Source organism: Eptatretus burgeri, chromosome 4, assembly GCF_056783735.1.
Source record: "Eptatretus burgeri isolate ZD-2024b chromosome 4, Ebu_testis_v1, whole genome shotgun sequence".
NCBI classification, from domain to species: domain Eukaryota; kingdom Metazoa; phylum Chordata; class Myxini; order Myxiniformes; family Myxinidae; genus Eptatretus; species Eptatretus burgeri.
The window spans coordinates 82,241,917-82,266,916 of record NC_140964.1 but is presented as its reverse complement, the minus strand read 5'-3'; the positions used below and the strand labels follow the sequence as shown (position 1 = coordinate 82,266,916).

Sequence of the window (25,000 nt, the reverse complement as noted above, 5' to 3'; positions counted from 1 at the left end):
ACGCCACGGGCCCACCGCCACCTGTTGAAGCTGCCTGAACCACACCGATGCGCATTGCCTCACGAACCTTGCCACAGCGCGGGAACTCATCGCGAACGAAGCGCGGGAACTCATCGCGAAAGCTGATATGGCTCTCGCCGCTCCTGGAGCGCACCTCATCGCCGCAGGCAGCAACGAACGGTGGCTCCCGCTGCATCGACGCGGCCCCCGCCGCCAGCGCCTCGCCCTCGGTATTCGACGAAGGTCTCGAAGAGAGCACTGGCACATCTGGAGGCACGAACCGGAACCCGTTCCGACCCAAAAGGGTCCGGCTCGCCGAGCCCGGCTCCTGCTCCGGCTCGCCGGCATCATCATGCCCCGGCTGCAGGCTGATCTCCAGGTCACTGGGGTCCTGCTGCGGTGCCCCATCGCTCCCGGTGCGCTCGTGCTGCGGTGCCCCTTCGCTCCCGGTGCGCTCGTGCTGCGGTGCCCCTTCGCTCCCGGTGCGACCGTGCTGCGGTGCGCGCTCTCGTCCCGCACCGCTAGGCGTGCGAGCACCCTGCGGCACTTGAGCCATCGCGCGGACTTGCGCGGTCACCGGTGTCTGCTCGATAGATGAAACAGTCGCGATCGCCGAGTCGAATGTGATGTCGGTCAATGGCTGCTCGCAGACAATGTCAATGGCTGCTCGCAGACCAGAAATAAAATGATCTCTGAACCGTGCTGGATGCTCCTCTGCCGTGAATTTGCACGGCACAGCCGAATGCGATGCGCGGCCAGCACGAGTGGACTCAACTCGACACCCGATCCGTGCCTCGCTCACTTCCCCCCCCCGCCACTGATCTTGTCATTTCCGGATCAATCGCAAGCAGGGTTCGACGCGGGACGGAAGGATCGCCTCGCACACCGCCATCTATGACCGTAACAATGGGCGATGACCCTCGGCCCACACACCGCAGACGACCTCGAGAGCCCAGACCGCCGTCCGAGTGACTGCATTGCCACGCCGCCCACGACCCGCGCCGCAGACCGTGCGCATGGCCGTGCGTGCCTGGCCTATCGCGATGACCCCTAGACCATCTGCTGTGTCCCGACCATCGAGACCTCGGATATTCTCCAGAGCTTGCGCGACGTCCAACGCCGCGTTCGAGCCGAAACGCGTATCCTCGACAAAACGAACAAGAAAATGAACCAAATGAACGAACGTTGCCCACTCGACGTGGCCGAAGTAGATTCCGACGAAGGCGGGCACGCGTACGTTTGCCATGCACCGACCCTTTGCCATGTTCGCGCCGGCGAGACCTTTGGCTCCGTAGCCTGGAACCGCACGGGTCATTTGCCGCCCTTACACACGTCGATCCGCCGATCCTCGTCGCCACTGTACTGTACTGGGTTGGGAGATGCTTAGCAGGCAGACACGAAGCGGAGGAACAGTCGAGCCGGGCTGTGTTGCACGAGTGCGAGCCAGGGCGTACTGTGCCCGCGGCTCTCCTTTATTCCGTACGCGGTACACTCACGAGCCGGCCGACTCCAGTATTACTACCACGCCTCAGACGGCGTGCACACCTCATATCCCTCGCCGAACCCCACGGCCACTCCTCCAACCATCACGCCCATCATGCATCATCATCATGCCCCTCCCCGCGGGCATGACTACACCACACAAACAACCACACAGGCCGTTCCTTCGCTCTCATAAACGATGACTGGATTGGGAGATTGTGTTTATCTATAAATGCGCATAAGAAATTGAGAAATTATTAGAATAGAGTGCAGTCATCACTATCCAGAAGTAGTGCGTGCCCGTACGGAATGTTTACATCATTCCACGGATTATCGCTTTCGTTGAAGTAACAACTGCTGTGATACTTACACACACAGAGTGAATTAAAATCCATATTAAAATCAAGTTTACCTCCCTGTCTTTGCTTGCCATGACATTCGCTGCCATTGACCATTGCCACTCCTACTTCACGGTGAGGTGATAGGGTAGGATTTGTAGGAGACCTGAAAATACAGTGTCATTAGGTATTCCATGTTCGAATTGTTTCAGTTTGAAAATAGTTAAAAAAATATTTTGCAAAGCATACCACCAAAATGAGATGTATTTCGTTGGCAAGCACGTTGTGTAGAGCTGAATTCCTTCACACTTCCAAAGGCCACAACGTTTTGACACTTAAAAACAAAAAAAGTTATGCACTTTTTTTGATAAATTATTTTACGGAACAATTTTTCTTCAATAAATAAATAATGATAAAAATTGTCTCCATGTACACACCTTTATCTCGTTAGCACCTCTTCATAAACAACATTACTGAGGAAACGGCGCTTCTTTGTTTCCTCGTCCAGGGCAAGAATGCGGAGACTGCTGGATCTGCCAACGTTTTGATAAATTATTAGTTTTAATGGCCAATTATTCAATTAGCGCCAACGTATTTTGCTTTTTCGCAAGGAAAAACACAAAGAGAAGAGAAAAGAAAAAAGACCCGTAAGGCAAACGCGGCTGAGGTTCTCTTCCCCATCGGCCACGCCTACGCAGAAACGTGTCCTGTCATTGGTTGGTAAATAAATGGCTATAACTTGGGAATCACTTGTCCGATTAATATCAAACCCTGAAAAGGCACATCCTCAGGTCCCCAGCAATATACCTGGCAAGTTTCAATTAGATCGGACCAGTGGTTGTTGAGAAACAGCGGTCACAGACACAGACACAGACACAGACACAGACACAGACACAGACACAGACACAGACACAGACACAGACACAGAAACAGAAACAGAAACTGCTGGAATTATAGACAGATTACTACTGTGAGTGTTCACGTAAATTGTTCATTTGTTAATTTTCATTCTGAAGGAGAGATCTAATGTAAAGTAGTTCCTGCGGCTTGATCTGGATCGCGCGAGATCTCGCGAGACCCGGGATTCTGCTTCAGCCTGGAATCAAAGCCAGTCTCTTGCAATGTTGCCGGCGATAGCTCGCTCACTCTTCGCGAAGGACACCGTGGGATGTTTAACGGCCACCAACTAATTCCGGTCGATGGGATGTTTGTTTTCTCTGATGATGATGATTATCCACATCGACTCTTTTGCTCCATACTCCTTTTTGATTATCATGAGTTCTATAATCTATAAGTCTGTGACAGACATCACCTCGGGGAAAAATTATGGTCGCTTCCGTCGGTTTTTTTTTTTGTCTTGATGTGTTGGCTCGTTCCGTTCGTCATTTCGCCTTCTCATTTTTTTAAAACTTTTTTTTTTTAATGACTGCCTTCCTGTGATAAATATTGTTAAAGAAAGTTTACAAAGAATGAAAAGACATCCGAATAGTTTCAAACGTTTTAAAAATTACTCTTAAAATACGTAATGAAAGCGAAGTCCACAGATGATTATCTTCTTCCTCTTATACTTCGGCTTCTTCTTCTTCTTCACATTCCAGTCACCCTCACTGTGCAGCTCGCCATCATGGCGTTGCCCAACGTCGGACATCGTCCGGGCTCTTTGAAGCAACAAAACAAGTCGCACAAGCACGGGAAGCATCGCTCTAAAGGAGATATCGACAGGGCGAATTGCGGTAAGCCTCTTGGTAGTGAACGTACCGTGTTCGTTTAAGCAGGTTTGGTCCCTCACGACCATTGTGGTGGAACACGTGGTCCAGAGCATGTCGTTTTCTTCGCTCTTGCCTCAGCTTTAAACATTTGCAATCGTTGCTTTGTATTTCATTATATCATTTATTATTATTGTTCGCTTTTTGAACGTGATTACGCTTTGAGAAGTGGAAGCAAGTGGGACTCTGTTCTCCGTTGACACGTGTTTAATGGCGTCGAGAGCTCACGTTTCACACACAATCGTTGGAAACCTTGGCCGTAGATTGGAGTACAGAAACCATTCGTTCGAGGGAGATTAATGTAATATAGTTTTTCTCCGTTCTAACTGATTTTATATAACGGGTTGAGTTGTGAATTCTCACAACATTGATCTGTGCACGGGGGAGAGTGATTGGCTTCTTTGTGAAAGTTTAAACGTTACCGTACTCTAACCCCAATGTGGCACACTCTAATCCTGTGTTACCGTACTCTAACCCCAATGTGGCACACTCTGCATGCCATGGATACTTGGTTGGTTTCATTGTCCCCTCTTCGAGGGATTCGTTTAACATAATAAACGCCCTGTGGCCCGTCTCGGGCCCCCTGGGGGCGTGTTGCGTTAGCAAGCGGCTTGCTAGCGCTCTCCAAGCCAATCGTTTCGTACGAACCGCTTTGCAAGCCGCTCGGCAAACGGAGCAAGTGAGGTGCTTCGTCACGTTACCAAAAATGGCCGCCGTATTCTTTTTCAAAACGATGCGGCAACCAATTAAATGTTAAGCAGCATATATATATATATATATATATATATATATATATATATATATATATATATATATATATATATATATATATATATATATATATACACACACACACACACACACACACACACACACACACACACACACACACACACACACACACACACACACACACACACACACACACACACACACACACACACACACACACACACACACACACCCTCATTATTGCAAAGTTCATTTTGTACTTTACTTGTTAATTTACTTTTCATCCGAATTCTTCAACATGTAAAACCCCTCTCCGAAATACACAGCGAGGTGTATAGATACGCTTGGCAGGGCGCTCCTCTTTCTGAGTCCTCTTTTTTTTTTTTTTTTTTTTTTTTTTTAATGCCTCCGGCACCCTTGGTGCCGTAGGCATTATGCTTCCTGGTTGTCCGTCCGGATTTTCGTTTACGCGATAACTCAAGAAGCAATTGTAGAATTTCATCAAACTTTGTACAAAGGTAAAGTTAGACAGGGCAATTCACTGATTAGATTTTGGGCCAGATGTGATAAAGGTCAAGGGTCAAATATGTCAATACTCAAGTGTTTGTGCGTTAGAGCGGAGGCATACCCGTCGACTGCATGCAATCGAATTACTCTAGTTTTTATTTTTATTTTTTTACTCCCCTACCGGTTCACTGGAGGGGACTATAGGTTTGCTGTCCGTCTGTCGCACCTGTAGTTTTTCAGACTTTTTGCCATACCCTTTAACATATTCAACTGAAATTTGGTCCATGGCCTTATTACCTCTGCCACCGAAGGTGAAGGAGGTTTTCACCCCTTTCTGTCTGTCTGTGTACAGGATATCTCAAAAAGTTGTGGACAAGTTCGGTGTGTGATAAGGACAAACTGATTAGATTTTAGTAAAGATCTGGATCCGGATCTGATAAAAAAATTTCTATGTGATTCTTCACCATTGAGAGGGAGAAACCGATATATAGCACGATATCTCAAAAAGTTGTTGACTGATTCAGAGGAAACTTGGTGGACAAGTTGGGCGTTTGACAAGGAAGAATTCATTCGATTTTGGTGAAGATCCGGATCCGACGACGAGAATAAAAAAAAGAGAGTCTTCACCATTGAGATGGGTCTAAACTATATATAGCATGATATTTGGAAAATGTATTGGGACAGATATGTTCTTGTGCATCAGGCATTGAGTGGCAGAGGTATGCGCTCTACCAAGTGCCCTTCTAGTTATAAGTTACAGAACAATTTCGAGTTTCAGGGAGTTTCGCCAATTTGTACCCTTTTTGGACCGATAAAATATCACGTCGGAAGGGGGCATGTATTGCGAACCAATTCTCGCTCTTGTTGAAAATGGGCTTGGGCTCATTCCCTGTCATTTCAGCCAGGGGTTGCGGTGACCCCCTCGGATTTTCCTGAAAAAATTCTCAAAGCTACCTTAACATATATGAGGAAGGTTTGCCAAGTTATAGCTCAAAATTCCAAGTAGTGTCCAAGATATGGCTCTACAAACACCCTAGGGGTGTTTCAATTCTGGCAGTCGTGAGTTGCAGATTTGTATCTGAAGCATTTTTGGAGGGCTCTAAATTCCAGTTTTACAAACAGAGTTCTGAAAATTCACACAAATGGTGTCTATTAGTGAGGCTTTCAGAATCTGACATAAAAAATGTTCTACTTAAAATACTTTTTAAGATAAGTACTCTCAAAAGTAGTGATTTGTAACATGCAGTCAAAAAATTGGAGTTTTCAAATTGCTGCCAACAGTCAGTTTATTAATCATGAAGAATTTTGTTGCCTGATTTACATAATCTTGTGACTGGATCATTTACACAAGAAAACCGAAACCTTTTGGAGCAAAATATTGGGTGCTATAGGTGTCTGAACTTTGCTCCAGACTCAACGACACTGAAATTTACCCCGGTTTTACCCCAATTATTCACCATGTTGACAGTTACACAGCTCTTTTAAATGTTTGTCACTTAAAAACACATACATAGGCAAACTGTGGTAGAAAATTCAAGAGTTGCTCTCAATCCCTTCTATTTTTAAAAAGGCTCACTATTTAAAAAAAACAAACATGTTCAATGAAAGATGTGGAATAAAAGCAATAGGTGTGCCTTTGAAGTGGAAGCCATGCCAAACATTCATAAGTTGGCACCACATTCATCAAATTGTTGTGTTTTTTTGGTCAGAACATGTATGTGGTTTCTTTAATTTGGCTCACATTTTAAAAAAGGATATATTTTAGTTTAAAGCCACCGCCAATCTCAACTACAAATTAAGATGCATCATGTGATCATAATAATCACCATTATAAATATTCATTTGCATATCTAATTGTTTATATACTTAGTGTACATTGTACGAAAGTCTACATCCATTTGTAAATGTAGGTACAATATCTGATTCAACTTTTTTTTTTTCATAATTTCATATCAAATTGTTTTGACAAATGTACTTGGATCCATTGTACAAAGTGAACAGTGATTACTTTTATAATTGCCAGGATATAATAAAATGTAACAATGAGCATTGGCAGTTACTACAGGGCTGTGTATTAGGTTAAAGCTTAAATAAGATATTGTGCTTCATGCCTAACTTTGGAAATTATTTTGGTACACTTCTTTAAGCTCCACCAAACTGATTTATATATTGTTAGATTCCACTGAAGTCATACTTCCTTACAACATCTTTATTTTTTCTATGTTTGTTCGTAAAAATTTTATTTTAAAAAAAATAGCTTTTGGGACTGCAGAATCATTAGAAATTGATGCATTAAAAAAAAATTCGTTTAAAAATAGAAGGGATTGAGAACAACTCTTGAATTTTCTACCATAGTTTGCATATGTATGTGTCTTTAAGTGACACACATTTAAAAGAGCTGTGTAACTGTCAACATGGTGAACACTTGGGGTAAAACTGGGGTAAATTTCAGTGTCGTTGAGTCTGGAGCAAAGTTCAGACACCTATAGCACCCACGATTTTGTTCCAAAAGGTTTGTTTTCTTGTGTAAATGATCCAGTCACTAGATCATGTAAATCAGGCAACAAAATTCTTCATGATGAATAAACTGGCTATTGGCAGCAATTTGAAAACTCCAATTTTTTTGACTGCATGTTACAAATCACTACTTTTGAGAGTACTTATCTTATAAAGTATTTTAAGTAGAACATTTTTTTATGTCAGATTCTGAAAGCCTCACTAATAGATACCATTTGTGTGAATTTTCAGAACTCTGTTTGTAAAACTGGAATTTAGAGCCCTCCAAAAATGCTTCAGATACAAATCTGCAACTCGCGACTGCCAGAACTGAAACACCCCTAGGGTGTTTGTCGGGCCATATCTCGGACACCACTTGGAATTCTGAGCTATTACTTGGCAAACCTTCCTCGTATATGTTAAGGCAGCTTTGAGAATTTTTTCAGGAAAATCTGAGGGGGTCACCGCAGAATTTCATTTTTTTTTGGCTGATTTGACACAGAATGACCCTTTGTCCACTTCGCATTTATTTCTCATCTGAGCACATACAAGATGATCAAGATTTTCTGATCCCACATTCAAATTGTATATCTTGTATTGATTTGTCCATTTTCTGCTCATGTCCTTGTAATTTGTGGGGAAAAAAAAACAATCTAAATTTCTGACATTTTCCTGTTTGTGATACATGTGCAAGCTTTTCAATTTTCTCATTCAAAAAATACAAATATGGACGAATGTGCTGTAAATTTGCTTACAATTTCTACAGGCCGCGTCGAAGTGAAAACTCTGACAAAAAGAATAAAGAAGGAACTACGAAAGAAGGATCGTCGACATCGAGCCAAGACTATCAGGCAAAACAAGCGAGATGCGGTGGGTTTCATTTTTTTGTTGTTGTTGTTGTGCTTATGGTTGTGATGCCTCTTTTCCAATGGTACTGATGCCATGTTGTTTGGATGCAGGTGCTGATGGAGAAAAGGAACCTTGGTGGGCGTGATGCTCCACCGCATCTCATTGCTGTTGTCCCATTGCACGGTGCGGTGAGCTTCCTCCCAAGCCTGGCACTGCTGCGTACATGTCAGCCGGAGGTTGTTTTATCCGAAGACCCCCAACACCCTCACCTCTTTGGCCTGTTTCTCCCACGTCTCAAGCAGCGATTCTCTGTAATCGGGTTAGATGGAAGTATGAAGAAATTATTTTTGCTCAAACTTGATTACAATCAAGTTTCCCTGATGTTTTCCATTCAGGGCTTTGGATGCGAAAGCATGCTGTCCTTTGAATGGTATATTAAACTGGATTTTTGTTTTGCTTGAATGTACAATATTAAAGAAAGGGTGTGCAGGAATGCATTTGTGCTGATAACAAAATTGTAAATGCCCCATGTCATTATGGACTCTCTGATATCATGATATGGCAAGTGATGCTGAGGGAATAATCTCTTGGCAGGAGCTGGAGAGTCATTCAATTATTGTGCTAAGGATGAGTGCGCTCCTTTTGTGAGAGGAACCCTCTTGTACATTGTACCATTGTGGACCTTTGTTCTGAATTTGTTTCTGAGAAATTATTTGATCGTACTTTAGGTATTGTGTGATGAAAAATACATTTGACCTGCTCTTGGTGCCCACCTTCTTTCTATCGCCAGGTGACTTGCATGCTATCCTGGATGCTGCTAAAGTAGCTGATACATTGTTGCTGCTGTTGCACCCACTTGAAGTGTGCGATGCCACCGGCGAGCGTGTGCTTTCCTGCATATTTGCACAGGGCCTCCCAAGTTATGGTAAAAGGCAGTACATACCATTTTCATTACCATGATTTCTGTGGGTCTGTTGGGCAATACATAGCAATATGGGCTTTGTTAGTTTTGTTACCAAGTTTTATGAGCGTCGTCTTGTGGGTTTATCAAATTTAGCATTGCTTATGGATGGTTGGTCATGAAATGATCTCTGTGTGAGTATCATGTTATCGACTTCTGTTTTGGCTTTCCACAAATGAAGGCTTTTTTTTGTTTGTTGGATTCGATATATATATATATATATATATATATATATATATATATATATATATATATATATATATATATATATATATATATATATATATATATATATATATATATATATATATATATATATATATATGAGATATCCCTTATTGTCAGGTTTTTCGTGTGTGTGTGTGTGTGTCTGCAACGCGAGGCTCCACAGCACGAACCAGCAAACCGATTTCGATGAAGCTTTGCCAACAGGTGGAATATATACTGGGAATGTGCACGTTTGACTTTCGTTGCCTAGCAACCACCCGTTGCTGTGCAGCGGCTGAAAAACCGCGTACAGTATTTTCAATACTTGTCCTTCAGTTTTGAATGTAGAGAAACGAGACTTCGGAATTAAACACTTCGAGATATTGCGAAAATTTTACTCGAGCCGATTTTTGATTGAGGTTTTATTTTTCAAATGGTAGTCCTTCAAAAATCGGGTGTCTATGTACCGTCATTTAAGGTGTGTATACAGTGTTTGTAAGGAACTTCGCCGTCGTTCCACCTTTGATCTCTCCTCGATCCAAACGTTATTGACCAGAGTGAAAAGGATCCAAAATAAATGGAATCACCGGCATTTCTGTCTTTATGGATTTCTAATAATATGTTTGTTTATTTACCGAAAACGATTTCACAACCCACAAACCACCTTCAATTATTTATTTATTTACCGAAAACAATTCCACGATCCACACACCACCTCCAATTATTTATTTATTTTCTGAAAACAATTCCACGATCCACACACCACCTTCAATTATTTATTTATTTACCGAAAACAATTCCACGATCCACACACCACCTTCAACTATTTATTTATTTACCGAAAACGATTCCATGATCCACACACCACCTCCAATTATTTATTTATTTACCGAAAACGATTCCACGATCCACACACCACCTTCAATTATTTATTTATTTACCGAAAACGATTCCACGATCCACACACCACCTTCAATTATTTATTTATTTACCGAAAATGATCAAGACCCACACACCACCTCCAATTATTTACGTATTTACCGAAAACTATTCCACGACCCACACACCACCTCCAATTATTTAAAGTGGGTGTGGCTTATGAAAAATATTGTGTGGCTCAAGAGGTGTGGTCAAACAAGAGCATTGAGAGCTTTATCGGGTTATGTGTGTGTGTGTGTGTGTGTGTGTGTGTGTGTGTGTGTGTGTGTGTGTGTGTGTGTGTGTGTGTGTGTGTGTGTGTGTGTGTGTGTGTGTGTGTGTGTGTCTGTCTGTCTGCAACGTGAGGCTCCACAGCACAAACCAGGAAACCGATTATTTTTCAAATGGTAGTCCTTCAAAAACAGGGTGTCTATTTACCGTCATTTTTTATGAGGAGTGCCAGTTGGCAAAATACGCAATAGGAAAAATCTTGCCAGGCAGAGAAACAATTGTATGTGAACCAATACGTCTTGGCAATGAATCTTCGTCGGTGGATCGATCAGAATGAAAAGCATCGTATCCAGCGCTTCGATCCTAGCGAATCCCTCGTCGCCTACCGGCTTGCTTGTTTTTTGTTTGTTTTTGTATCAAGTATCATGTTTTAAAATGTACATCTTACTATCTCGCCTTAATGGAACAAATGTGGATGTCACCAAAACTCCAAAATTGACACGTGGTGGCAATATCGCTACTTTTGGTGGTAGCCGGTATTACAACTCATCTTCCTTTATTAATTCCACCAATGAAGGTGGACAATTGTCTCTGTCTGTCTGTCTGTCTGTCTGTCTCTGTGAGTGGGATATCTCAAAGTTGTGGACAGGTTCGGTGTGTGACCAGGATGAATTGATTAGCTTTTGGTGAAGATCTGGATCCTGGAATGTTTTTAAATGATTCTTCATCATTGAGAGATGGGGCCAAAAACTGGTACTTTCTCATGCATTGTACGATTTCTCAAAAAGTTAGTCAGATTCCAGCGAAACTTGGTGGAGAGGTTGGGTGTGTGATAAGGACGAATGAAATCTATTTTGGTAAAGATACGGATCCAAGAATGAAATAAAATTTAGAATATATATATATATATATATATATATATATATATATATATATATATATATATATATATATATATATATATAGTAAATCAACCATTGAGAGATGGGGCCAAATAACAGTATATAGCATGATATTTCAAAAAGTTGTGGACTGGCTATTACAAAACTTGGTGGATGAGTTGAGGGTGATGAGAACAAGCCGATTCGATTTTGGTTCAGGTTCGGATGCAGATCCGGCCCATCAGTGGGATATAAAACGTAAACTGTTCACCCTGGAGGAGATATGCACTCTCCTGAGTGCTGTTCTCGTCTTGTGCTACGGAGGAGAAGGTGTGCTGAAAAGTGTCTGCTGCTATTGATCATGTGGGGTTTGCACAATGTTTTGATATCAATTGTCTAAATTTATATCCCCCCCCCACCCACGTCATATTTCATGAATGAAAGGTTACCTTGTTAAATATGATTTTCTGTGTCACATTTGTGATTTTTGTTGAGGTAATGCCAATTCTCAGCCTTCTGCTCTTTGCTGCCTCACTTGATCCATCTTGCCTGTCCCTCTAACATTCCATTGCCAAAGTGCTTGCGACTCCTGGTGCATCGGCCATTCCGCCGAAGCGTCGCTCTGAAGCCCGTAGAAGTATTACTCACTATATGGATCGACGCTTTCCTGGCACACGGCCACCACTGAGCCTCGATTCGGAAATGGATGCTGTGCTGTTGCTGCGTCAGGCATGGGAGCAGCGAAGGCGTCGCCTGTCCTTGCGCCATGCTCGGCCTTACCTTTTGGCCCATCATGCTGAGTTTGAGTCTGGAACTGAGCCTGGAGGTTTAGGAACACTCTTTATAACGGGGTAAATCTCAAAATTATACCAAAATTGCATTTCTGCCTTTTTATAAAATCTTCATTAACCTTGCAAATTTTTGCTTGCTTTCTTGGTTAATGATGAAATAGCTTCCCTCGTTTACTTTATAGACTTTGTAATACATCTGCATGTTGCCGTAGATATGTGCGTGGCTCCCCTCTGGATGTGAACGGCTTGATACACATTACCGGTTATGGAGACTATCAGTTGAGCCAGATCGATGCCCTTGATGACCCACTTCCCTTCAACCCACGCATAATTAGGAAGCATGAAGACATTGCAGTTTCAGCTTTGGAGGTAAAGAACTTTTTATTTTTTTATACAATCTCTCTTGCTCGTGAATGAGCTGTGACACAAATCGCGCACATATACAGACAGATACATGAAAGAACACCACACTTGAAGCCTGGTGTTTGCTTAACAGTTAAGGTGGCTGGTTTAAAATCTTAGGGTCTTGAGTTAAATCCTTGTCTATCATTGAATTAACACAAGGTGGGTTGACTCATCCTGTCATCGTTTGGAGGTCAGCAAAATGAGTACCAGCTTACTGGGAATGGGGGTATTGCATCAGCGGCACAGCCGCACCCCGAGAAGATGTGGTCAAGCAGCCACAGGCTGCATATAAATAAATAAAGCCACACTTGACTTTCACACAAACACAGCCGCTAACATTGGGGGAATTGACGTCACTTTCCAGAGCACTGGGTACCAGCGACGACATGTCATAAAGTTGATATTGCTGGTACCCAGAATTTCATTTCTCTCCACACTCAGCGGAGCAATCGAGGAAGAATTTCCTCCTCCCCATGGATTTCATCCTATGGGGTTTGTTTTTTGTTTTTTGTCTTCTGTGCTATCTCCTTTAAATGCTGAGTGTCAAGTAAGGAAACGGCAGTTATGAACTGCTGACTTCCCAGACTCTGAGCAGATGCTCCAACCATAATGTCAACGAGTTTGGTTATGAACTTGATGGATTCATGTTTTGATAGCTTTGTTAGCCCATTCCCCACACAGCAGAAATGGGGATTTTGCAATTATGTGCATGCGTCCGTGCCTTAACTTTTTTATTACCCTCACCAAAGGAAAGGGTATTGCATTTGGGTCCATTTGTCTGTCTGTCTGTCTGTTCGCACAGAACTTTCGTGTTTTTTTCAGCATCTGCTTGTCTCATCGAGACAATTTTCACCATTGGTGTGACTACTCATGTAGAATGGTTTTTTTTTTTAATGATAATTATGATGTCATAGGTCACGTGGTGTTGTAGCCATATTGGAAAAACTGAAACTTTGGACCTCTATCTCTGAAACCGCACCAAGGAAAAAATTGAAACTTGGCACATAGCAAGTACTCCTCATGGGGAATGAGTGAGTTTTTAAAATATTTTTTTAATGACGTCATAGGGTCCCTCCGTTATGATGTCATTGCATATGTGGAATGCCACATTCGAACAGTATGAACATTTTTGAGGGTCATCTCAGGATAAAATGGTCCACAGAAAATAAACTTATGACAACATTGGTCACGTGATTTGGCAGCCATATCGTTTAAAAAAGAAAAAAAAATCAAAATCTCTGAAGTGGCTGAACAAATCGAGGCGAAACTTTAAAGGTATGACCACCTATCCATGAGGAACAAAAGGTTCACATATGATATCATAGGTCACGTGGTTTGGCAGCCATATTGGATTTACCCTAAAACCTATAAACAAAATACACCACTCAAATTAAGTCCTGGCGAAGGTCTGCAATATCTGCTCTTTTTGTTGTTACAATTTGAGCTTTTGCCATCAAATTTTCAACACACTTTATTATGAGAATATGGAGAAGACAAATGAATAATTTGGTCAAAAGGTCAAAGGTAATACAAAGCAGACAGCCTCTGCCTTTTCAGATGCTTTCAAGTTTAAATTAAGAAATGTTGACTTTTTGAAGTTGACTTGATTTCATCAAATATTTTGATTGAAGCTAAAATCAAATTTATTACTTGTGTGATGCCTGATTATATGTGCATTCTTGCTATTTTTGTCTTGTTAAAAAGGTTGAAGGGGGGGGGGGGGTGGTGTGAGGATCACTGACCCACTTGTAAGCTGGTAATTTCCAACCCACCTGGCAGTTTGTGGTTTGAACATTCTTTTTTGTTTTTATCCAGTTTTATAGTGGTGAAGTATTACCTTTTAAAAGGTTCTTTCTACTGTACGACTGCTAACAGGAGAGTGGTAAAGGAAGGAGTGGAAGTAAAAAGCGCATTGTAGCCACGGTAGATCCAGCCCTGCAAGCTTCACTGATTTCTGAAGCTGTCCACGACCCGATGGATGGAGAGCAAACGTGGCCAACTGAAGAGGAAATGAAAGAGGCAGAAGGTTAGTCACAGTTTTCAGAGTAATATGATTGTTGCAGCTTAGCTATTTTGCCATGGTGTTTCACCAATCTGTTCTTTTTGGGGACAATGCTACAATCACTTTGTGTTATGACATTAGACAGTAAACCCTGAAATATCGTGGGGGGTTGGCTCTGTTCATGGAAAATGACACGATATTTAAAACCGTGATAGTTAAAATCAAAGACCTATGGGGAAAAATGGTGTTAGGTTCTTGGGCTTCGAGGAAATATAGACTAGAGGAAGGTGGGTGGCAACCAAAAATATCCACAATATAAACCTGCTTGATTATGAAGTCTCCGAGGCAGAATAAACGTTCAGAATCACATTAAACATGGCCCCTCCCTTCTGTAAATGTCTCAATCCCCCACCATTCCTCCCCTATTTGTTGCTTAAATAGCTTCATTTTGTAATCTGTGGATTTTATATATATATATATATATATATATATATATATATATATATATATATATATATATATATATATATATATATATATATATATATATATATATATATATATAATTGTTCTGAAGCTGTAGAACCGGAGAATAAATAATGATTGAAAAAAAAAAATCACTTTTCACCATCGCTTCAGGGTCATTCCATGTCAAATCATCAAAGAATCTGCCGTCATCTCTCAGATTTTTGTAAAACTTTGGGAATCAATTGGGACCCATGGAAAACGGCAAGAACTCAAATATTTTTGCTAACAGCCTCTTAATTAGTGAGATACAGACTAACGAACTTTGGACTAATTTGCACGACGTCGCAAATTCAAATGGCCATATCTCTAAAAGTATAACACCGAGAGAGCTGGTTTTGGTGTCATTTTAATGGTATTTTCATGCCCTATGAATTTGTCTGGGCAACATTTTCCTACCTCCAACCACAAAAAAGTTATCACAAAATATAAACTTCAATCGTGAATCCCCAAAAAATGTATCCTTCAAATTTCCTCAAATTCATCCCAGAGGTACCTTATGATGTCAAGAAGCTTCCACATAAATTTTGTGATGGGCACTCCAATAGTTTCTGAGATATGAGCAATAATGTACATGTACGTATGGCATATAGGTTCGAAAATCAGCATTTGTAATGTATTATACAATCATTCTAACCCAGCGATGACAGGGAACGACCATCAATTGCTTTGAAGTATCATATACTTTCATTTTCAACTGGGCCTGAGGGGAAGAAACAAGTGCTGCTGTTGCTGCATTGAAGAGGAAATTGAAAGCCTAAGTCAGGTTGGTGAACATTGTGGACTTGAACTCACTTATTGATTGAATAATACATTACAAATGCTGATTTTCAAACCTATATGCCATACGTACATGTACATTATTGCTCATATCTCAGAAACTATTGGAGTGCCCATCACAAAATTTATGTGGAAGCTTCTTGACATCATAAGGTACCTCTGGGATGAATTTGAGGAAATTTAAAGGATACATTTTTTGGGGATTCACGATTGAAGTTTATATTTTGTGATAACTTTTTTGTGGTTGGAGGTAGGAAAATGTTGCCCAGACAAATTCATAGGGCATGAAAATACCTTTAAAATGACACCAAAACCAGCTCTCTCGGTGTTATACTTTTAGAGATATGGCCATTTGAATTTGCGACGTCGTGCTAATTAGTCCAAAGTTCGTTAGTCTGTATCTCACTAATTAAGAGGCTGTTAGCAAAAATATTTGAGTTCTTGCCGTTTTTCATGGGTCCCAATTGGTTCCCAAAGTTTTACAAAAATCTGAGAGATGACGGCAGATTCTTTGATTTTACATGGAATGACCCTTCAGTGTTATTATTAATGGTGTGCGAGAAACAAGAAAAGGCTGGTGGTGTGAGATAACTCGCAACACGGCTCAAAAAACACAATTGATCAAAATTATACCCAGCGATAACTGAATTGGTACGGAAAGAGCGTCCAAGTATCGAATATCATAAGTTTGAATATCAAATCTCACTGGTTATTACAAAACTTGTTGGACGAGTTTGGGGTGACGGAAACTGATATTTGATATTCAAACGCATCATATTTAAGGGTTTGCTAGAATTCGCCATCAGGGCGAAGTGCGTAGTAAATATGACTTTCATTTGGACGAACTGATGCTGAGGAATGCACTGACTAAATATTTATGTTCTGCAACTTTTATCGAGCAAAGTGCGAATAGCAAACTCCGGTGATCTTCAACTTCATCGACTTTGAAAAAGCATTTTGAGTGTTGATCATGATTAGCTGTTGAGAATACTTCAGATATGGCTTTCCTTAAAAGATAATCATCAGATCGCTCGACTGAAACACAGTCCTTTGTCAAAGTTGTCCAAAAACAAAAGATCCTTTTTGTGTCACTAAGAATTTGGCATGGTTGCATCCTGTCTCCTGCACTCAGAAATGGCAATTGGTTTTATTATGTGTCATGTGGATTCCACAGCATTGATAATTCAGTGGACCAATTGAAGACTGGGAGGTCTTGACTTTATTCATGATATTTGCCTCATAAGTAATAAAGTGTTTATTAATCATTATTGGGGTGGATGAATGGGTCTCGTAACACGACATCCATGAAAAAAAGTGTATTTAGTTATCGATAAACGACTACGTACGTTCACCGGAAATATCGTTTATCCAGAACACCATTCCCGGATAGCACCTCTCTCAATCACTTGGTCCCAACCATTCCGGAAAAAAGAGGGTGTGTGTGTGTGTGTGTGTGTGTGTGTGTGTGTGTGTGTGTGTGTGTGTGTGTGTGTGTGTGTGTGTGTGTGTGTGTGTGTGTGTGTGTGTACATACATACCAGGCGTAGTGGCGTGCGCCTGTAATCCGGCTACTCGGAGGCTTGGGTTGGAGGATCGCTTGATGACGGGAGCTCTGCGCTGGGCCACGCTATGAGAGGGTGTAGGGCATCCCGGAATCATGGCAGAAACCCAATCCTTATCCCTGTGTTGTAAGAGGCGACCAGGGTTGCGTCAGGAAGGGCATCCAACGTAAAACTCTGCCAAATCAGTATGCGGATCATAACGGATGATCCGCTGTGGCGACCCCTAACGGGAGCAGCCGAAAGACGAACAACAACATATATATATATATATATATATATATATATATATATATATATATATATATATATATATATATATATATATATATATATATATATATATATATATATATATATATATATATATATATATATTATGTAAATATGCCTGGTGTTGGCTTAATGGTTAGGGTGGTGTGCTTGGGATCCTAGGATTCTAAGTTCAAATCCTGATCATCTGTTGAATCAATACCAGGTGGGGTTGACTCTACCTGTCGTCCTTCTGAGGTCGGCAAAATGAGTGCCAGCTTGCTGGTATAGTTTCAGAGTGGCGACACGTCCAGGATTGTGCCCAATAGCAAAACGGACTACTTAGGCAGCGTTAACGCTCTGCGCAGAGTATGGTCCCAATGGATGAATGGATGGATATGTAAATATTTTGACGAATTTCCTTCAAATTTTCAGAGGCACTAAAGACTCAAAAGAGAGTCCCAAAGGGCACTTCAGAATATCAGGCTCCTTCATTAGATTGCATGTATGTTTGCAATTTGTGAGGTTTGACATCCTTATCTGTTTTGATAAAGTATTTGACAAAATTTTTCTCTTTATCACAGTCATGTCATTGGTGATTTATTTGTTATTGAATGCCTATGATGAATGTTGTTATCCCTATCTGAATATGACACTGTGGATAAACTCTTTCTGAGGCCTTCAATGATAAATTTTTTTTTGTCATTTCATAAATATCCAGTGCCAAAAAAAGAGGCTTGTATGTGCAGTGCCTTCAGAAAGTATTCACACCCCTTGACTTTTTGTCATTTTGTTGTGTTCCAGCCTGAATTTAAATTGGATTAAATAAAAAAAATAGAAATTGTCACCAATCGACACAAAATATCGCATAATGCTTTAGAAAAATGTGTTTTTAAGATGTATATTTTTTTACAAATTAATCAAAAATGAATTTAGTCAATAAGTATTCGACCCCTTTTCTCTGACACACCAAATTGAGCTCAGGTACATCCAATTTCCTTTGATCATCCTTGAGATGTCTTCAACTTGATTGGAGTCCACCTGTGGCCAATTCAATCGCTTGAACATGTTTTAGAAAAAAAAACACACCTTTCTATATAAGGTCCCACAGGTGACAGTGCGTGTCAAAGCAGAAATTCAACCATGAAGTCCAAGGAACTGTCCGTCGAACTCTGAGATAGAATTGTGAGGAGGCATAGATCTAGGGAAGAGTATAAAACAATTTCTAGAGCGTTGAAAGTTCCCAAGAGCGCAGTGAGCTCCATCATTAGGAAATGGAAAGAATATGGAACTACCCAGACTCTTCCTTGAGTTGGCCATCTGATCATACTAAGCAACCGGGCAAAGAAGGATCTTGGTCAGGGAGGTGACCAAGAACCCAATGACCATTCTGGCATAACTACAAGTTCCTAAGTTGAGATGGGAGAACCTGCCAGAAGGACAACAATCTCTCTCGCACTTCACAAATCTCGGCTTTATGGGAGAGTGGCCAGACGGAAGCTACTCCTGAGAAAAAGGCACATGCCAGCATGCCTGGTGTTTGCAAAAAGGCACGTGAAACAGAGCATGAGGCAAAAGATTCTGTGGTCTGATGAGATTAATATTGCACTCTCTGGCTTGAATGCAAAGTGCTATGTCTGGCAGAGACAGAGCACAGCTCATCACCCATCTAACACCATCCCTACCGTGAAGCATGGTGGTGGCAGCATAATGCTTTGGGGAGGCTTCTCGGTGATGGGGATTGGGAAGCTTGTAAGGATAGATGGCTCAATGAATGGAGCCAAATATAGGTAAATCCTTGAGGAGAACCTGCTTCAGAGTGCAAAAGTCCTTATACTGCGGCAAAGATTTACGTTCCAACAGGACAATGACCCCAAGCATACAGCCAAAGCAACACTGGAATGGCTTCAGAACAAGGACGTGAAAGTCCTTGAGTGGCCCAGCCAAAGCCCAGACTTGAATCCTGTTGAGAATTTGTAGAAAGACATGAAGATTGCTGTTCATTGACACTCCCCATCCAACTTGACAGAGCTTGAGCACATCTGCAAGGAAGAATGGGAGAAAATCCCCAAATGTATTTGTGCAAAGCTGATGCATACAAACCCAAGAAGACTCGAAGCTGTAATCGCTTTCAAAGGCGCTTCTACAAAGTATTCTCAGGGGGTTGAATAATTGACGAAAGACATTTCAGCTTTTCATTTTTAATCAACTTGTAAAAATTTCTAAAAACATGTTTTCACTTTGTCATTATGGGGTATTTTGTGTAAATCGGTGGCAATTTTTTTTATATAATCCATTTTTAATTTAGACTGCAACACAACAAAATGCGACACAAGTCAAGGGGTGTGAATACTTTCTGAAGGCTATGTACGTATGTATATACATATTTATGTGTAATGTACAAAGTGTATATTTTGAAGAATTTGATTCAAATTTTCAGATGCACTAAAGACCAAAAAGATTCGAAAGAGAGTCCCAAAGGGCACATCAGAATATCAGGCTGCGTGGATCATTGACAGTGAAGAAAGTGAATGCAGTGATGGTGAAAGCAGCTTGTATGATGTCGATGACCACGTGGCAGTGGAAGCTGTGAGCCAGGTGAGTTAAAAAATTTTAAGCCTGCATCGTAACTGAAAATGTATGTTATTTATAACTTGCAAGTATGAAGGATAGTGTGGGCATAAAACTCGTACATCAATTTTGAGCACAGAGCAAATGTGAGAGCAGAGCGTGCCAAAATCCAATGTTTCCTGCTGTGCTGCAGGTGGAATATATTTTCTCAATGCAGGGTTTCACATATTTTTAAAACTTCTTCAAACAATTTGAGAGACATTCCTAAGTGGATATTAAAGTCTTTTTGCTCTTCCACAAGCTTTCCTGAAATAATTGGCTAAAATTGCCTCTTTCAGTCCTGCTTTTAGGCATTCGTCCATCCAAACTTTTTCCTTTCTGTGAAAATACTTCATCACATGTGCTGTGATTATCACAGATGATGCAGTTATGAAATTGGGCAGGAAGAACTATTGCACAGCAATCTCACACAAAAGCCTGAGTGAAATTGAAGGATGTAATTGCAAAGGGTTGGACACACTGTCACATTTCAGTTGTAACTGACCATTGTCCAGATGATCATTCAGAACTGACAAGGGCTCTCAGCTCAAGGAGGAGCTTGTAGATGTCACCTGCAGGATAAGAACAGGAGATGCCATGACACTTGTAGTTGTAGTCCGTGGACATTCATGGAAAATTTATAAATTGACATAGTAAATGGGATTAGAAAAGATCCCATCATTGAGCAAAGTGCTCACATGCGAATGCCAAACAGGCCACTTTTGCTTAATGTTTTGTAATTGCTATAGCAGCTTAATGCATTTTATTTATACCAAAAAAAGGAAAAATTGAAGAAGGGTTTGTTTATTGGCGTTGGGAAATGTGGATGTAGTTTGAGCCAATTATTTAAGTAACTCTTTCTTTTCCTTTGTTTGAAGCTTATTTGCTGAAATAACTTTTGGTATCCTTCTTCGTCTTGATAAATTATTCAACAAAACTGGCCTCTCCCCCCCCCCCCACTTTCATGTGATTGGTGATGTGTTTGTAATGGAATGCCTATGATGTGTATTGTTATCCCTGTCTGAATATGACACTGTGGACAACCTTTTTCTGAGGCATTCCATGAGCAAGATGCTTTAATTTCATAAATATACAGTGCCACCTTTAAAAATTCAAAATATGGATGTTGAAATTTAGTTTGACATTTTGGCTCCTCTGAAATCTAATGGTGAAATTGTTTTTTTCTTCATTTTATTGCACCATCTTACGGCTGTATCATCAGTAGCTTGGGTGGTGGAGGGCTGGCCTAATCTGTTGATGCCACCCATTTGATAGCTCTCAGGAGTATGGGTCAGCAATCCTGGTTGGAGACTCGAAGCTATGCTTGGTTTCTTGGTGTTTTGTCTGCGCTTCATGATAGCAGCTGTGCACTTTAACCCTTTGATCCATCAGCTCTTTGGACTTTTGGCTTTTGGTCATTGAATTCAATGACCAAATATGCAACTCCTATTCAAATTTCAAGTCAATCGGATGAAAATTGAGGATTTTAGAAATCCAACATAAGTTGTTGACCTTTGGCCTATGTTGTCCTTTTGACCTAAAAAAAAAGAGGCGGCTTCTTAATGACACACTACCATGTGGTAAAGTTTCGTGAAGATCCGTATATAATTGTGACCTATAGGCGACAGACGGACATGCACACGGCTGGACGGACACATGCACGCAAAATCGACTGACCAATATACTTGAAAAATCTTCGATTTTGCAAGTAGCAAACAGACAGAAAGCGGTGAAAACCACCTTCACCTTTGGTGGCAGAGGTAATAATTCAAAGTGTAATAATAAAAACGGAACATGAGGTAAACTAAATTCCTATTTGAGGCTCCACACACATTAATGCAGACAAGGGGATAGAATAAACTACAAGGGCACTCGGTAGAGCGCATACCTCTGCCACGTAATGCCTGATCCATGAGAACATATTGGGCCCAATACATTTTTGAAGTATCATGCCATACAGCACTATGTTGTTTTTGGCCCTATCTCTCAATGGTGACGAATCACTTTAAAAATTAAATAATCATCGTATCCAGATCTGGATTCGGATCTTCATCAAAATCGAATCAATTCGTCCTTGCCACACACCCAATATGTCCACTAAGTTTTTCGTCTGAATCCATCCACTACTTTTTTGAGATATTGTGCTAAATATCGTTTTTGGCCCTATTTCTCAATGGTGAAGAATCACTTAATATTCTTGTAGCTGGATCCGGATCTTCACCAAAATCTAATCAGTTCGTTCTTGTCACACACTGAACCTGTCCACAACTTTTTGAGATATCCTGCACACAAACAAACAGACAGAAAGGGGTTAAAACATAACCTCCTTCACCTTCGGTGGCGGAGGTAACAAAAGAAGAAGAATTCTCCCTTTGTCCCGGCACTTAGCTATGTGCCCAGAGATGAGTTTCTGAATCTTGAGGTTCGCCAAACCACATCGCCACTGCATGGGAAAATGTGCCAAAAATGGTGCCCAGCCACTCTCTCTGGGCTGGAAGAGTGCAGGAGGCAATTCAGGCGATATTGCTCAACATCAGGGCTCAGAAACCGCCGTGTAACTTCTTTTCATGAGTGAATATGCCGACCGTTCCTCTCTTGTACCAGGTCCGTTCACCACGATCGCCCTCCGTCCTCCTTGACCATATGATGAGACTATTTCTGAGGCCCTGTGATCAGGCCATGAGGCACGCTCTTCTTCCCTCCTCAGAAATGTACACACTTCATGGCTCAGCTGAACAGTCTATGGCCAGCGTCTTGCTCCATAATGCTGGCAAATCCGCCTCAGCACCAACGCTAGAATCAAGCAGCCTTCACCGTGTCGAGGGGAAGCCAGTCATAATGCCCTTCTCTTCCACCCACTTCTCTTCCATCCTGCCTCACTCGCTTCTCTCCCTCTCCTTCTTGTGTCCTGACTCCGATCCTAACTCTATCCTTCTCCCTGATGTCACATCCATTAATGATCCACTTCAGGGGTGTGGTTTGCTCGTTTTCATTCCTGGGGGTGGGGTTTTTGCCCACTCGGAAACGTCCGGCTCGGTTGTTGTTTTATTATATGGGCGTAAATCTTTTTTATCACCAGTCTTGGAAATGCAAAGATATAGGAAAAGGTCACGGGGCAATCACATACTGGGAGCAATTATCCTTAAACCCTACCTAATTTAACACAGCACCACCACTCCCCCCTCCCCCCACCATCCCAGTGTGGTGACACGTAACACTTAAGCTCCCAGCTTCCCTATTTTATTTACATCGAGATGTCTTCTGCAGGTCCACGGACCAAGCTACTCTATACAATCCTACCTTTTCTATGAAATTCCTCCATCTACCCCACAAACGTAACAATACAACTTGCAACAATGATTTGTCATATTTGTATGTTTTATGTTGTTTTAATAATTGACATTATTTTGTTTGGTTTTTAAAGTAATATTTCGCATTTGAATTTCATTTTCATTAATGTTATATTTTGTGGATCGTAATGAATTATCATATGAAATACTTGGAAACATTTATATTGAGCACTCGATAAATGTAATTTATTTATTTTGAATGGTCTGTGTGGTGAGGGTGAAGTCTCTTATCAAGCATCTGGTGGGTGGGAATACGATTTTATTTTTTCTCTCATTTTATGTTGTGGACAATGAACTGAAATGTGTTGATCAGGGTGAAGAAAGTGATGATGCTATTTCCGAGGCAACAGACGATGTAACAATGTCTGTGGGCGAGAGCGTTCGGGATGATAATTATGATGAAGATTTGGATGTGGAGGCCGAACGTTGCGCACTTGAGGCTTACCAAGCTGAGAGGCTCGAAGAGATGTTCCCGGATGAGAAGGACACACCAATGGATGTAACTGCACGTGTCCGGTTAGTTGTGACTTGTTGCTCTCAAGCCAGAAATAGTCAGTGAACATCCAGAACCTGTGCAAATGTTCATGATGAATTCTGCTTCATAAATGGATTTGCATCCAATTACTTGGAACCTTGTTTCACCCTCAGCTTCCAAAAGTACCGTGGCCTGCAGAGCTTCCGTACCTCTCCTTGGGACCCAAAGGAAAACCTACCATTGGAGTATGCCCGCATATTCCAGTTTCATGACTTCCTTGCGACGCGCAAACGTGTGCTCAGGGCACAGGCAGAAGCCGAGGGTGCTCTGGTTAGTTGTGTGTCACTGATTTAGGTGAATATCTTTGCATTGCTAATGAGGTAATAAACTTTGAAAAAAAAAATTTCTTATGTAATATTTAAACGGGCTCAAAGGGTTTTGGTGTTTTGTGGTTGAATTGAAATCAAAGTTGTACATATATAGCTTTCTCCCTAAAACTAGTGTCCCGAAACTTGCAGCCCGGTTGGTATGTTACAATTCACATCCCAAATGTGCCTTCTGACCTTTTGGAGGACCATCCAGAAGGGAGCCCACTAGTCATCTTTGGTTTGCTGCCACACGAGCAGAAGGTATATGCTTTGTTGCTTCACTTAATTAAAATCGTTTGTGTGGAATGGTTAAGGCATCTTGTGGGATGGAAATATCTCTTCATGCCTTGCTTTGCTGCTAAAACATGTTGCATCACGATTGATTACACTTTCAACAGAATATGTTGGTGACATGAGCTTTATCTGTGAAATTATTTAAAACTTTTCAAGTAATCAGCACTTTTTCATGTGTTGTACCTGCCAGATGTCTTTGATGCATTTTGCTGTTCGGAAACA

The 25,000-nt window shown here is 41.3% G+C and overlaps 1 protein-coding gene, 1 long non-coding RNA gene and 1 other non-coding gene across 5 annotated transcripts in view; 2 read left to right on the top strand and 1 right to left on the bottom strand.

The window, feature by feature from the left end:
- Window positions 1-2,731, bottom strand: part of LOC147028531 (uncharacterized) — a 31,133-nt gene extending 28,402 nt beyond the window's left edge. Inside the window, exons 1-3 of one of the 2 annotated variants that reach the window (XR_015057599.1) lie at window positions 2,258-2,731; window positions 2,070-2,154; window positions 1,895-1,986 (exon numbers count right to left, since the gene is read on the bottom strand). This is a non-coding gene — a long non-coding RNA (uncharacterized LOC147028531). Of the gene's footprint in view, window positions 1-1,222; window positions 1,987-2,069; window positions 2,155-2,257 lie in introns of those variants that run through there. The other variant, XR_015057598.1, reaches the window with a different exon arrangement.
- Window positions 2,732-2,881: 150 nt separating this feature from the next.
- TSR1 (TSR1 ribosome maturation factor) overlaps window positions 2,882-25,000 on the top strand; it is a 31,816-nt gene continuing 9,697 nt past the window's right edge. The window contains exons 1-13 of one of the 2 annotated variants that reach the window (XM_085879013.1): window positions 2,882-3,015; window positions 3,419-3,553; window positions 8,088-8,191; window positions 8,281-8,500; window positions 8,961-9,095; window positions 11,946-12,219; window positions 12,372-12,528; window positions 14,440-14,590; window positions 20,122-20,279; window positions 23,955-24,157; window positions 24,290-24,446; window positions 24,635-24,745; window positions 24,969-25,000. The exon at window positions 24,969-25,000 is cut by the window's right edge and continues 101 nt beyond it. In XM_085879013.1, the coding sequence (XP_085735139.1) occupies window positions 3,445-3,553; window positions 8,088-8,191; window positions 8,281-8,500; window positions 8,961-9,095; window positions 11,946-12,219; window positions 12,372-12,528; window positions 14,440-14,590; window positions 20,122-20,279; window positions 23,955-24,157; window positions 24,290-24,446; window positions 24,635-24,745; window positions 24,969-25,000 (1,811 nt within the window). In that variant the 5' untranslated portion in view covers window positions 2,882-3,015; window positions 3,419-3,444. The remainder of the gene's footprint in view (window positions 3,016-3,418; window positions 3,554-8,087; window positions 8,192-8,280; window positions 8,501-8,960; window positions 9,096-11,945; window positions 12,220-12,371; window positions 12,529-14,439; window positions 14,591-20,121; window positions 20,280-23,954; window positions 24,158-24,289; window positions 24,447-24,634; window positions 24,746-24,968) is intronic. The other variant, XM_085879014.1, reaches the window with a different exon arrangement.
- Window positions 21,282-21,352, top strand: LOC147028530 (small nucleolar RNA R38). Its single transcript, XR_015057868.1, has one exon. It is a non-coding gene; the product is annotated as a small nucleolar RNA R38 (small nucleolar RNA).